The sequence below is a fragment of the Quercus suber genome, unplaced genomic scaffold (assembly GCF_002906115.3).
Source record: "Quercus suber isolate HL8 unplaced genomic scaffold, Cork oak 2.0 scaffold_295, whole genome shotgun sequence".
Classification (NCBI taxonomy): domain Eukaryota; kingdom Viridiplantae; phylum Streptophyta; class Magnoliopsida; order Fagales; family Fagaceae; genus Quercus; species Quercus suber.
In genome coordinates, this window is record NW_027069751.1 from 834472 (window position 1) to 849552 (window position 15081).

General features: G+C 36.4%; 1 protein-coding gene across 1 annotated transcript; it reads left to right on the forward strand.

Annotated features, from left to right (window-relative positions):
- Window positions 1-7606: 7606 nt before the first annotated feature.
- Window positions 7607-10133, forward strand: LOC112008233 (translation initiation factor IF3-1, mitochondrial; the record flags this gene model as incomplete). The annotated part of the gene is given in 3 exon segments (XM_024040569.2): window positions 7607-7675; window positions 8533-8595; window positions 8709-10133. Coding segments are annotated over 3 exon segments (1215 nt in total), but the record flags the coding sequence as incomplete, so codon positions are not given.
- Window positions 10134-15081: the final 4948 nt, after the last annotated feature.

Consider the following 15081-nt stretch of genomic DNA (forward strand, 5'->3'; position numbering starts at 1 on the left):
CAAGAGGCCGGGCATGTTGCATTTTATAGGTTTGGGTTTTGGTTTGTTTGTTTTATTATTTTATTTATTATATAATATTTATTTATTTATTTATTTCATAGGAGATCTTTATTCAGGTTAGTTGCATATCGCATAACATACTATATAACAATTTTCACTATTAATCAAACTCCTATGAGCAATTGACTCCTCCTGCTAGAACTAGTAATTAAGTAATCTAGGGTTTTTCACTCTTAATGGGTTAAGCAGTTTACCCTCACTCCCAAGATATTATATAATGAAAAATTGTGAATATCCATATATTTAGCGAACAATATTCGATGCGACCCATGAACATGACATGGGCATGACACAATGTTTGTAAATTAGGGTTGAGTTTTAGCGGGTTCGTGCTAGATTCAGGTTGATACGAATTGACTCATGCAATAATTTTATCATTTCGAGTCAAATACACACGAAACTCGTTTCGACCAATTTAACTGCTTCATCTATAGTGTAGATATACCAACTATAGCGATATCTATGAATGTTTGGTTTGTACACCATTCACTTTTATAGCGATATCTATGAATATTTGGTTTGTACACCATTCACTTTTATATTATATTGATATCTACATATGTTTGGAAGTTTTTATAAAACTTATTTCTTATCAGTTTTACTTTTTTCTTGTATATAACAATGTATATGGTGTCACATCATTTAAAAATTTTGGCTAAAATCCAAAAGCTTTATATTTGAGCAAATTTTTATTTTTGTATTAAAAGTTTTTTGTTTTTGTTATTGTAGTCCTTATCCTTTTGTCTATTGTCGGCTATAAATCTGATACTACTTGCATATGTGATGGAATGTCATTTTATCATACCCAATGACAATTTTATAGATAGTAAAATAAAATAAAATAAAATAAAATAATTATTTATGGATGAAAATGATAATTTACTAAAACAAAAAGGTTATAATTTGGATTTCGACTTAAAATTTTAGATAACATGATAATAGATCAAATATATATATATATATATATTTATATATATTATGATTCAATGATGCCCTTCACGACATGATAACATGATAATAGATCAAATATATGATCAAGAGCACCCATTATTATTTTTAAAATTTTTGGAAGCTTTGGAGCAACAGATAATCATCCATTGTTTTGACCAGTTTTTTTGATGACGTAGAGTCTCATCAACGCAGGGCCCTTTGGACCAGATTATTATTTTTTTAACCAGATTCTTCTGATTGCTATCCACAAATTTTCAGTTTTGTACATTGTATTTGTTTTGCACAATACTTTGCTTAAAGATTCAAAATTTAGTGGCTGAGTAAGTTACAATTATGCATTTCATAAAATGTGATATGGGCTATATATATAAGGTTGTGTATAGATGTAGCTTGAGCAATTTCCATGGTACAATTCCTATCTTCTTTGCAACTGACAGTTGTCACCTGGTAGAACCTAGGGAATTTGATTGTCAAGTTCAGTGTTCGTAAATTAATTGGGAAGATATTGTAAACTATTTTAGAAATGATAAGTACCTTTTTGGGAGGAAATATTGATGCTTAACATCAACTGAGCAGAGCATGCCTTTTTTATTTTTGGTTTCTCATGCTTTTGTTGATGTATATGTATGGTTCTGGGGTTCTTGACTGCTTACAAAATGGTGATATTATTGAAAGGTTGGTTAGCAGTTCACAAAATTTAAACTTAGTCATAGGACTACATGATTGTAAAGTTCAAAAAGTTCCAGAAGTTCTATTTGTTAAATTTCCATTTATGAAGCAAGGGAAAAAAAAAGAGAGAAAGGGTTTGGTGCAGTCATGTAGATTCTAGATAGTTGGTCTCAGACTCTTGCACTTATGTTAATATTTCGCATTTCCATAGGAGAAACTGTAAGAGATTTAGTTTTGGTCCTGTACATCTAAATATTGTTTGTTAATATATTATCATTTACTTTTACCTATAAAAAAAAATCTTATTTGTTATTGTTATAATAGTTTAACTTTTTGGAATGCATTGAATATGCAGTCTGAGGTGTCTTTGCAAAAAGGAGACTGCAAAGTGATAATCAGAAGGTTGATGTGTCTAATTCAAAGTCAAATATTGCCAGCCAAGAGTCCAAACATATTGCCATAAAAGAATCCAATTCAAATTCAGATACTTGCCAAACATAAGTCAGCCAATATCACTCCCTTGATTCTCTCCTCCGTAGCACATCCCTTGACTTTAGCTGATTCTCTATAATTGTAATTTGTTGTAATTATATTCTCTACAATTTAGGGAAGTTTGTCTATAGTCTTTTAGTATTAATACAAAGCAGGACACGCCTCACTGTGTAGTTTTCAACCCAACAAAACTCTGTATTCTCTATTCCTTTATGGTATCAGAGCTATATGTCCAACGACCTTTAAAAAAAATAAAACACAATTTTTTTTTTCCAGCTTTTCTCTTTTCTTTGCTTTAACCAATCTCAATGGAGCACACCAATTCTTCAACTGGTGTCGTGGTACCCAGTCATTCAGGGTTCATGTCAATTAAACTAGACAGAACCAATTATCCTTTTTGGCTTGCTCAGATTGTTCCTATTTTGAAGAGCAAGAGTTTGATGGGATTTGTAGATGGTACAAATCAATGTCCTCCAGAATTTAAACGGGACAAAGATGGTAAGGAGACCACCGAAGTGGATCCATCTTATATTACTTGGCATCAACAGGACCAAATGATCCTCAGTTGGATCAATAATTCTCTCTCCCCACTAGTGCTATCCACAGTGGCTCGTTTCACTTCAGCATATGCAACCTGGTCCTCACTAGAGAAGAGGTATGCTTCTCACTCAAAAAATCGTATTCAACAGTTGAAAAATGATTTATGTAACACAAGAGGAGATGGCCTTTCAGTTTCTGATTTTGTGGACAAAATAAATCATATTGCTGACAATCTTGCCTTGGCTGGCAAACCCATTGATGATGATGAACTTGTTACTATTATTATGAATAACATTGGTTCAGCATACGAAATCACCATTAGTTCTGCACAAGCACGTGACACTCCTATATCATATGATGATCTTGTGGCATTACTTCTTAGTGCTGAAAACAGGCTTCAGAAACAACAAACACCTTCGCTTGACAATACTCCTACTGCAATGTATGCTCCCAAATCTAATAATCAAACCACTCGAGGTCGAGGTTCTCAACATAACTGAGGGTCTAATATGAGAGCCAGAGGGTCCTCTGGTTCACGTCGACCTCAGAATTCTTGGTCCCATTCCAACTCTGGTTCCACGAATTTTGGGTCCTCTAGTAATAATTCTTCTCGGCCGACTTGTCAAATCTGCAATCGTCCAGGACACGGTGCCCGTGACTATTTTCACCGAATGAATCATGCTTATGAAGGCCGAATTCCAACTCAAAAACTTATGGCTATGGCAGCTGCTGCATCCTTGAACAATCCTCCTACCACATGGCTTTCTGATACTGGTGCATCGAATCATATCACTTCGGATCTTGCAAATTTGGCTATTCACAATGAATATCATGGCCAGGACCAAGTTGCTGTGGGTAATGGTGCAGGTTTGAATATTGCCCATATTGGTTCTAATAAAATTCCTCATGGTTCATCCTCCCTTGCTATGAATAATATTTTGCATTGCCCATCTGTCGCTGCTAATCTTCTTTCAGTTTATCAATTTACTCGTGATAATAACTGCTATTTTATTTTCTTCTCTGATTGTTTTTATGTGAAGGATCTAAGCACGGGGAGGACGCTTTTTTGCGGGAAGAGTGAAAATGGTCCCTATCCTTTCCATATTCATAACCAGATTTCTACCAAGTCAAGTCGTCCGTTTGCATTTGTTGGTGTCCGTGTTGGCGCTCCAGTTTGGCATTCTCGGCTGGGTCATCCTGCCTCCAACACACTTTTGCGTCTTATTTCAAATAAATGTCTTCCTATGAGTGGTAAAAGTTCAAATCATTTTTGTAATTCATGTCCTTTAGGCAAGAGTACTAAACTACCTTTTCATTTGTCGGATTCAATATCCAAATTTCCATTGGAATTGGTGCATTCAGATGTTTGGACTTCTCCAACTGTTTCTATGAAAGGATCCAAATATTATGTGTTATTTGTGGATGATTTCTCTCGTTATTCATGGATATTTCCTATGCAATTTAAACATGAAGTCTTTGATATTTTTGTCAAATTTAAGTTGCATGTTGAAAATCTTTTCTCATCCACAATTAAAGCTTTTCAAGCAGATGGAGGTGGCGAATATACTAATAATGCCTTTCAAAATTTTTTAGCTAATCATGGTATTAGTTTTCGCTCCTCATGTCCGAATCACCCTGAACAAAATAGATTGGCTGAAAGAAAACACCGACATATTGTAGAAACTGGTCTCACTCTTCTTGCTCATGCTCATATGCCAAATACCTATTGGGTTGATGCATTTAACACTGCAGTGTATTTGATTAATAGACTTCCAACTCATGTCTTAAATTATCTTAGTCCGTATGAAAAGCTATTTCAAAAATCTCCCACTTATGATAGTCTTCGAGTGTTTGGTTGTGCATGCTTTCCTTATTTGCGACCCTATAATACAAATAAGTTGCAATTTCGTTCTAAACGATGTGTGTTTTTGGGTTACTCTCTTAATCATCAAGGATATTGATGTCTTGATCCAAGCACTGGTCGTGTCTATTTATCCCGTCATGTTGTTTTTGATGAGTGTTCATTCCCATTTCAAGAGACCATTAACACTGTTTCTGCAGAGAAGGGCCCCCTGGAATCTTTGGTACCTACACTAGAAATGATTTAGCTACCTCAGCTACATACACCATCTTCTTGTTCTAGACCTCCACCCACTTCTCCTACTAAACCTCAAACTCCTCAAATGCCTACCCAACCAGACTCCATTTCCCTTACACAAAGCTCTCTTCCTCATATTTCTAGCAACCATCCTATAGGCTCTTCCCCTACAGCTTCTCATCCCAACCCCTCTATACCACCCACTTCTACATCTTCCATTCCAAATCCATTACCACCTACTCCCCCATCACAAACTCTCCCAGAAAATTCCTCCCACTCCATGGTAACTAGAAGAAAAGATGGAATTTGCAAACCCAAACCAAAATATGCAATGAATGTGGTATATGATTCTCATTTGATTGAACCCACCTGTTATAGCCAAGCAGTTAAAACATGAAGAATGGCGTCATGCTATGGGAGCTGAATTTAATGCCTTACAATGGAATGGCACTTGGTCATTGGTCCTTCCTTGCTCAAATATGAACATCTTGCCTAATAAGTGGGTGTTTAAAATCAAGAAAAGATCTGTTGGTACTATTGAGCGCTATAAAGCTCGCCTTGTAGCAAATGGTTTTCATAAAAAAGAAGGGCTTGATTATACAGAGACTTTTAGTCCAGTTGTGAAACACTCCACCATTCGCATTGTTCTTGCTTTAGTCATTCATCAAAAATGGCCTATTCGACAATTGGATGTTCAGAATGCATTTCTCCATGGCCACTTATCTGAGGAAGTGTATATGCGTCAACCTTCTGGGTTCATTGATCCTAATTATCCACACCATGTCTGCAAGCTTCATAAGTCCCTCTATGGTTTAAAACAAGCTCCTCGACAATGGTTTCAATGATTTTCTGATTATTTAGAGGAGCTCGGTTTTTGTGAGTCTAAAGCTGATTACTCCCTCTTCACATTTCGTAAGGGTGCTTTGATCATTATTCTACTTATTTATGTTGATGATATTTTGATCACAGGGAATAGCTCATCTCATATTTTCCAGCTTATACAAAACCTTGGGAAATTGTTTTCTATGAAGGATTTAGGTCCTTTGCATTTTTTCCTTGGTATTGAGGCCATATATAGTTCTGGTGGTTTATACCTAAATCAAACAAAATATACCATGGATCTATTACATCGCACAAAGTTTCAAGATGTCAAGCCTATTTCTTCTCCTGCTCATACCGGACAGAAATTAAGTCTTTATGATGGTGATCCTCTTCCTGATCCTACTAAATATCGAAGTGTTGTTGGGGCGCTACAATATTTGACACTCACTCGTCTCGATATTGCTTTTGCAGTAAACCAAGTGTGTCAATTCATGCATCAACCTACCATAACTCACTAGATTGCTGTTAAAAGAATATTGTGTTATTTGAAGAGCACTCTTACACATGGTCTGTTTTATCAACCTGGTTCTCTACATGTAGAAGCCTATTTTGATGCTGATTATGTCGGAAATCCGGATGATCGTCGCTCTACTGGTGGCTACTGTATTTATCTTGGATATAATCCCATATCTTGGAGTGCCAAGAAACACCGTACTGTATCTCGTTCAAGCACAGAAGCAGAATATCGTCAATTGGCATATACTGCAGCTGAGATTTCATGGCTGCGATCATTGTTCAAAGATTTGGGTGTCTCTTTAACAACACCGCTTATCTGGTGTGACAACATTAGTTCCATCTCATTAGCCTCAAACCTGGTGTTTCATGCACGCACTAAACATTTGGAAGTAGATTACCATTATGTGCGTGATAAGGTTGTTTGCAAGGAGCTGGATGTTAGCTACATTTGTACCACAAATCAGGTAGCAGACGTGTTCACTAAAGGGCTTTCTTCTGCCCATTTCAATTTATTGGCAAACAAGCTTATGGTACGCTCTTGTCCCATTAGCTTACGGGGGTGTGATAATCAGAAGGTTGATGTGTCTAATTCAAAGTCAAATATTGCCAGCCAAGAGTCCAAACATATTGCCATAAAAGAATCCAATTCAAATTCAGATACTTGCCAAACATAAGTCAGCCAATATCACTCCCTTGATTCTCTCCTCCGTAGCACATCCCTTGACTTTAGCTGATTCTCTATAATTGTAATTTGTTGTAATTATATTCTCTACAATTTAGGGAAGTTTGTCTGTAGTCTTTTAGTATTAATACAAAGCAGGACACGCCTCACTATGTGTAGTTTTCAATCCAACAAAACTCTGTATTCTCTATTCCTTTACAAAGGAGTTCGCTTCTCAGGCAAAACTGTAAGTTCTTTCTTTGAACTCTGACTTCTTATTTTCCTTGTGCCATATCACATACTTCCTGAAACTCATCTTAACTGTTTCAGAAATAAATAAAAACATGCTGGCAACAATTTAATATTTTCACATTAATAATGGTATTGATGCTGTGAACACAATTTTGTAAATAGCTTGAACAATTGAGAACAATATGGACGATACAATTCAAGGAAGTAATCATTGAATTCTCTTCACTCAATGTGTCAACTCAACTGTGTTTTGGGTGCTTGTCAATTGATAACAATCTGCTTTGATTTCTGGGATTTCCATTTGTTTATGTTATTGATGATTTGAGTGTTCCTTTTATTTTGTTTGCCTGGTCTCTGAAAACCTGGCTGGGTCATAGATGTACCCACTAACCCAGCTACCCAAATGTACGACTTGCAATGCAAAAAGGATACAAAATGAGAGGAATATAAGGTCAAAAGATAAACTAACCATGGTTACATCATTGATTTTAAAAGAGTGAGTGAAAAGCAAGATGATACAACATACCCACTGCTATTCTTTTCAGGAACTAAAGGACTTAAAGATGAAAGCAGATCAAATTAAAAGACTGATGGAGTGTGGTTACCGGGTGAAGGTACATTCTTTCATTTCTTTAATTATTCTCTGGTTAGTGATGTTTAGATACTCCGATGATATTTTGGTATATTGTAGCTGATTGGGTGCTATCTTGGGTTGCATGCTGATATCTATGCCACCTTCTCTTTATGGCCTGTTTGGATATTTAAAAAAGGAGGGGGAGTAGAGTAGAGGGAGGGAGAGTAATCTAATTACCTTGTTTAGAAGTTTTTTAAGGAAGGAGGGGGAGGGGTTTGGAGGGGTTTCAACTCCCTCTAGCCCCCCATTTTTAATTCCCCCAAATTGGAGAGATTTGGAGGGAAAGTAGAGTACATAAACTATTGACCAAGTAAATTACCTAATTTACCCTTATTATATTAACAAAATTACACAAGGAGAAGGGCTAATTACTCCCTTCCCCCTTACTAATTTTAAAAACATCCAAACAAGGTGGAGGGGAATCATTTTCCTCTACTCTCCTCCCCACTACTCCCCTCCCCTCTACTCCCCTCTACTCCCCTCTACTCTCCTCCCTCTCTAAACTTCCAAACAAGCCATTAATGTTAAGAGTTTCATTGAGTTGCTGGCATTAGAAGGAGAGACAAATTCACTGGTTGTTTCATGCATCATACCTTTTTGCTAAAATTTACTATATATATATATATATTTGATCTATTATCATGTTATCTAAAATTTTAATATATATATATATATATATATATGATCAAGATGTATATTTACCAATAAAAGTTGTCTTATTCTACCAAGTGCATGTGTGATTTAGGTGTCTGTCCTCAAATTCTTTCAACTAATGTTACCAAATTAACAATTAAGTGCTATTATAATAGTTAATTGTCTTCTGTGGATCTGAAACAGTGCAGGGCAATGGGTAAAGAAGATCAGGACTTGGGTGGATTGCTATCTCGTGTCTCTGCTTTGGTATGGCCAAATCCTTTGATTTTTCTCACAGCTTCATGTTTGAATCATTAATATGCACTTTTTGTGTTTTCTTTTTTACTTTCCCACTCTTATTTATGAACAACATTCTGCAGATTGAAGATGTGTGTATTGTAGAAAGTGGACCCTTGGTGAGAGAGACAGAGGCACATGTGGTAGTCAGGCATGTCAAATTTGGCATGCCCAAGAAAGGTGGGGGGAAAAAGTTGAAGGTTGTAGGAGATACGAGAGCTAAGGTAGCCACCACTGTACCAGAAGTTGTCAATTCTATTGATTCCACTGAAGAACTGAGTTCTGCTGAATATGACTCAGAAACTGAGGAAGAGATCCTTTCTGAAGAAGTTGACCTTCCCATTCCCTCTTCCATGGAAATTCCAGATGAAAGTTTTGGAGACAAGAAGAATGCTTGGTCAGTTGTTGATGCTGGTGATAATTTTGAAGAAGTATTCCGTCTTGGTGATGATGTGAATGGAGTAACTTCCAGTTCGGATAAACAGTTGAAGACTGCACAAGAAACAGCTTCTCCTTCATCAAATGTCAATGTTTCAGACTTTTTGCACTCCATGCCAGTACCCGAATTTACAAGAGCAGATCAAGTCCCATCCTCCTCCCCATTCTCCCCACAAGGGCCTTCCACTGGGACTGAAAAAATTCACAAAGGAAGTGAACCAAGGAATAAGTTCCCACCTACGAAACCAATAGATAATAGCGGTCCAGGAATGAGGGACTCAGTGAGGTTAGAATCCCAATTTCCAAATTTAAGAAGGCAGACCCCAGTGGATGTGAAATTTTCGCCTTCAGGGGCAGAAAGCAGGCAAGTTGGGATTGATACTTCTGTATTTCGAAACTCAAAGCTTCCTCCTAACAACATGCCCAAGCAAGGACCAAGTCTTGGTGCTCCTAGTACCCCTGCACCTAGTTATGGCATTTTTAGTTCTCCAACTACACCTAGGGGACAAGGTGTACCAGCAGAAGTTCGTAGGAGCAGGGAAGGAAACCCTCATGATGCTGCCAGGAATCCTGGCACAGTAGGGGTTTCACCAAATGAGAACTTGCCCAATTTGAATTCTGATGATAGCCAAAGGCCAGGGCCTGACAAGGGTGGACAAAAGGCATGGGGAGTATTTAGTCGAGGGAGCTCGAATACAATGCCAAACATGACTTCCAAGCCAAATTAGAGGTGCAGAAATATTATTTCCATTATAATGATTATTTCAGTGAATCGATGAGCTCCAGCTCAAACAGTACTTCATTCCCTTATAAGTGCAAGGTGGGAGATGAGATTATGGATTGAAGACCTATCCGATGTGTGTAATATACTAATAAAAACACTATAGGAAGAAAAGAAGAAGATTATTTCCGTAAATATTTGACTTACGGAGTCAAACAAGTTTTGGTGATGATTTTTATGTGTCATCTTGAGACGAATAAAAGATTGTGTTGCCTTTTTGTTATGTACAACAATTACTTGGAATGCCTCAGCAGAAATTCTTTTAATGTATCTGCATAATATTTATTCATTCCTTTATATATTCTTGTTTTCGTACAACTTTCCTGTTATGTCCCAACCAACACTGGCCAATATATCTTGTCATTCCCCTTTTAGTTAGATGTGTTCTAAGTTCTAACTTCTTTGAGTTATCATCATTTTAGTTAAAGGTGTTCCAAGCCAGAAGATGAAGAACCATAAGCACCAGAACCTCTTTACGAGTCTTAACCTTAACAATGGTGTCATACAACAATCCAATCATCAAGAACCCTGGATAGGAAGCTGGCAGGAGTGAAGTAGCTAGGACTAGCACCGAATCCAATCACTAAATAAAAATTTCCTACTGATTCTTTGCAATAATTAGGTGACGAATTTTTTCACTACTACTTTAATTAGTGCATAATAAAAGTAGTGTTAATGCTGAGTTCACATGAATGTCATGCTCCAATCACAACTTATCACCTGAAAAAGGCTGTGGAAAAGTTTGTGTGTTTAGCATTGCTTGATTCTCTGTGACTCATCACATAATTTCTGAATTTTTTCTACTTGAAGGGGCAGTAGTGCAGTACTATGGCTTGGAGTAATAAGACTAGCCAATTGCAGTCACTGACAACTTGATGAATGCCATTTATGTCTCAAAATAGCAATTTGTCCTCCCATGATTTCTGACTGAATACAGGAGCTATCAAAATCAGCACAGTACGATATAATGCATCTGAACTTGTATAGAGAAAACCAGACTCCTTCTTTCTCTCTCCAAGTCAGTGGGATTTATGGAGTGTGATGTGAGAGTCTGCCTTTGAAAAGATAATCTCATTTTTTTTAACCCTCATTCAAGGTGGTGCATGAGACTTGAGTGTTGATGATTTCTCCTGATAATTTCTAATCAATTAACATAGTCATCAATTAACGTAGTCCATGTGGTAGAACAAAGCACAAATCTCTTAATGTGTGGGTCATGAATTTGACTCCTTCAATATGGCGTCTTAACTCCTAAGTGATACCTTTGTTAGTTGTCTCAAACAGATTATTCTGAGCTTTAGTGACAACTTTTTTTTTGGACAAAATGGGCTTTTACCCTTTTCGGGCAAAAATAACAGTTTTTTGACCTCTTTCCCAAACTAATTAGGAAAATGCCCCTCTTTTGAAACTCGATTTATGATAAATCGAGTTAGGCCTTATAGCGGCGTTTTTAAAGAGCCTATAGTGATGTTTTTAAGACCTATAGTGACGTTTTGTAACTCAACCTATATGAAATTGAGTTATAGGTAAAAAAAAAATAAAATAAAAAAATAAATTTGCCTATAACTCGATTTCATGGAAGTCGAGTTACAAAATGTCACTATAGGCTCCTTAAAAACGCCGCTATAGCGCTTCAGATTTTTTTTTTTTTAATAACTCGATTTATCATAAATTGAGTTTCAAAAGAGGAGCATTTTTCTAATTAGTTTGAGGAAGAGGGCAAAATGCTGGATTGTTTTTTTAAAAAGGGCAAAAGCCGATTTTTTTCCTTTTTTTTTTTTGTTGAGAAGAAGCTTTAGTGACAACTTAAGCGCAAAGTCACACTCAATTACTTGATCAGAAGTTACATGTATTATGATAGATGCTTTCCATTCAATCTAGTGGTTTGGGTGAGAATCATCAGCAAAAGATAAAAGACAAAATCTATAACAACCATTTATTAAGCAATGCAGGGGACGTAACATTTTTTACAATTTGTTAATGTAGTAAATTATGATTTGAATATCACTTTTTACATTGGCTTATTACTAACACCATTTTTTATCATGTAACAACTACAATAAATCATCTTAGTTGTTATGAAAAATGTATGTTTTCAGATTTTTAATCATTCGTAAAAGCCATTTTTGTTAGTGATTTCACATTTAAAAAAGATTACACACGATACATGTAACGGTTCTTAATGAGGAGAAAACTCTTGTCATTTGAAATGTTCCTATTAGGTTTGCCTAAACTCATGCCTACATATACACACGCATTGATAGGTCCTTGAATGAGCTAGAGCTAGAGCTAGAACTCATTGATGACATGACAAAATCTATTGGGATGTTATTGATGATGTGACCAAATGCAATAGATTGTCGATAACATAACATAATCCAATACACATTTCTATAAAGCAATAGCCTATTAAAAATTCCATTTTATTATAAAAACTTAACTTGATTTTAATATGTAAGTCCAATTGCAATTGGATGAGCTTATTTTGTTTATTTTGTAAATACAATGAGATGACCTTGACATGTAGGGTTATGAAAAAAACTTGTTTTACTCACTAACTTGCTTGACCCACTCCAACCCATGTGAATTTAAAGTGGTAGGTTAGGTTTCCATGTGGGTTAAATTTTTGAACCCACCAAGAACCGATCCTAGTTGTCAACATATGTTATTATTTTCCATGTGGGTTGAATTTGTTTTTCATTTTCGTTACTAAAAATAATAACGTATTTATGTCCCTAAACTTTACCTTTATTTTTATATATGCATATTTAGGGATAAACAATATATTACTAATATTAGAAAGCTTAGGTGTCAAATTTTTTTATTATTTTGTTATTCTTTTTCTTTCCTTTTTTTTTTATTTGAGAGAATAATTTAAAACAAATCCCTTTAAAATTATATTTTATGACTGAATTAGAAAAAAAAGTCCAATTTAATCAATTGAATATCAACCCTCACAATCCGTCAAGTCGAAACCATCTATATTTTTAACCGGTAAAGATTGATGAGACAGTAATTGTTCATAGTTTTTTCAACTTATCAAGTATGAATTGGTTGGGAATTTTTATAGGCCCAACCCAATCCCCACACAGTTCTCAAAGCCCAACCCAATCGGGTCAATCCCAGTCCAATTCCCAGCCCGAACATATATAAAAGTCACGTGCCGCTCACGTTTTCAGCTTTCTTGCCCTAGCCAGCGATCCAACAAAATTCAGAACCCCCAAAACACACACACACACACCAAAAAAAAAAAAAAAAAAAAGAAAACCCAACCATTTGAATTTCCATTACAACTAAACCACAAAAAACCCAGAAAACCCAACTCTCATTTCAACTAAATCCTTCCACATAAACCAAAACCCAGAATAAAAAAACACTAAAAACCCATTTTCATACACTCGAAACAAAGATCTAAAAACCCATTTTCATCATCAAATGAAAAACAAACACAAATATACAAATATAACTACAAGTATATACATATAAACATATTCAAAAAGTACCTTTAAGAAAACCGGGTTTCAAACTTGAGGTAGATAATGATACTTGGAGTCAACTTTCAATCCTGTATAAAATTAAAACAGGATCAAAATTAATTAAAGAAAAGAACAAAGAATAGAAGTAAAATAGTTAGGGTTTCTAAGTTTTTTTTAGTTAGGGTTTCATAGTATGAATCTTTGGGTTTATTTGATTTTAACATTTGATTTCCATAACAAATGAAATCAACGAGACTAACAAAAAAGAAAGATGAGAAGCAAAGAAAATTACCTCACTGACTCAATGAAGAGTACATAGTGGCTGGTTGAGGACTAAACATCGGCGGTAGCTACGGAGAGAGTGGACAGCGGAGGCAGCGCTAGGCATTGGAGGCGGAGAGGGGAGTGGGTAACGGCATTGGAGGCGGCTAGGGTTTGTACTTTGGATTTGGAGTAACGGTTTAGACTTTATAGAGTGTGAGATTGTGAGAGTTTGAGAGAGCCAAGTAAAGAGGTGAGAGTCTGAGACTGAAGAAATGAAGACTGAAGAGGTGAGGAAGACTGAAAATGGGGGGAGGAGGCGTGAATGGGAAGCCATGAGTCCATGCCTGAACTCTGTCTCTGAAGTGAAAACTAAAGAGTGAAGAGACTCGTGAAAGGAAGGGAGAGATATCAGATCTTTCCCATTTCATTCGCACCGTTAGATTGGCTTTTAATCTTGAATTATAACAGTTGATTTAGAATGGATTACTGTGCCACTGTTACCGGTCATATCATGCTCAGTTAATCGGTTTTACTCTCATCATCAACACCGTTAATTTTAAATTTTAATTTAAGATGGACGGCTGATATTCATTGGGACGGTGTGTGTTTTGAATCTCGGGCTGAGTGGGCATGGGTTGTCCTGGCATGTGTCAAATTAGTACAGGATTTTTTTTGTTTATAAATAATTCGGTCGGTTAGGTTTGTACGGGTAAAAAATATTGAAATCCGAATCCGAACCGAATTATACAGGTTTTCTACTTGCCAACCCGTGACCGACCGTAGAGTGTATTCGGAGTCGCCTGTGGACCTTCGGTTCGGGCGGGTTCGGTCAGGCAGGTCGGTTGATCCGGGTCAATGGACACCCCTACTCCTTCTCATTTCTTTGCGGAAAAAAAAGAAGTTTACAATGCCCTTCACGACACCACGTAGTTTAAACAAGGTCTCATAGTCATATTCTTCACTATATCACAATATGAAATCATTGACTTTGTAATAGTAAAAATGGATATCATGTAACCACCCTCTTGCATGTGTGAGAGAGCGGTTAAATGCGTTTGGGTACATGTTGATGGTATGCACACTGTTTTAAAAACCGGACCGGACCGGCCGGTCCGACCGGTTCAACCGGGAACCGGATGCCAATTCGGTCCGGCTAAAAGTCCCATAACCGGTCAATAACCGGTCAACAACCGAAAAACCGGCCAAAAACCGGGGTTGAACCGAAAATTGGAAAAAAAACGGTTTGATGTCCGGTTCGGTTTTTAAAACCATGGGTATACCAGCTCCATATGTCAGGAGCATTTTCATTCAATAGGACAACTCTAATTGAGGGGAAATTATTTGGTAGTCCCAGCCAATAAAATTAAGCCACCTCACTAAAATGAGGTTACATCACCATATCTGCCATGTCATTCCAAGAAAACTGTCTCCTTGTAACGTCTTAGCTTTGTTATAACAAATTCAAAATTTTTCAAAAATTTAGACATGAATGGGCGG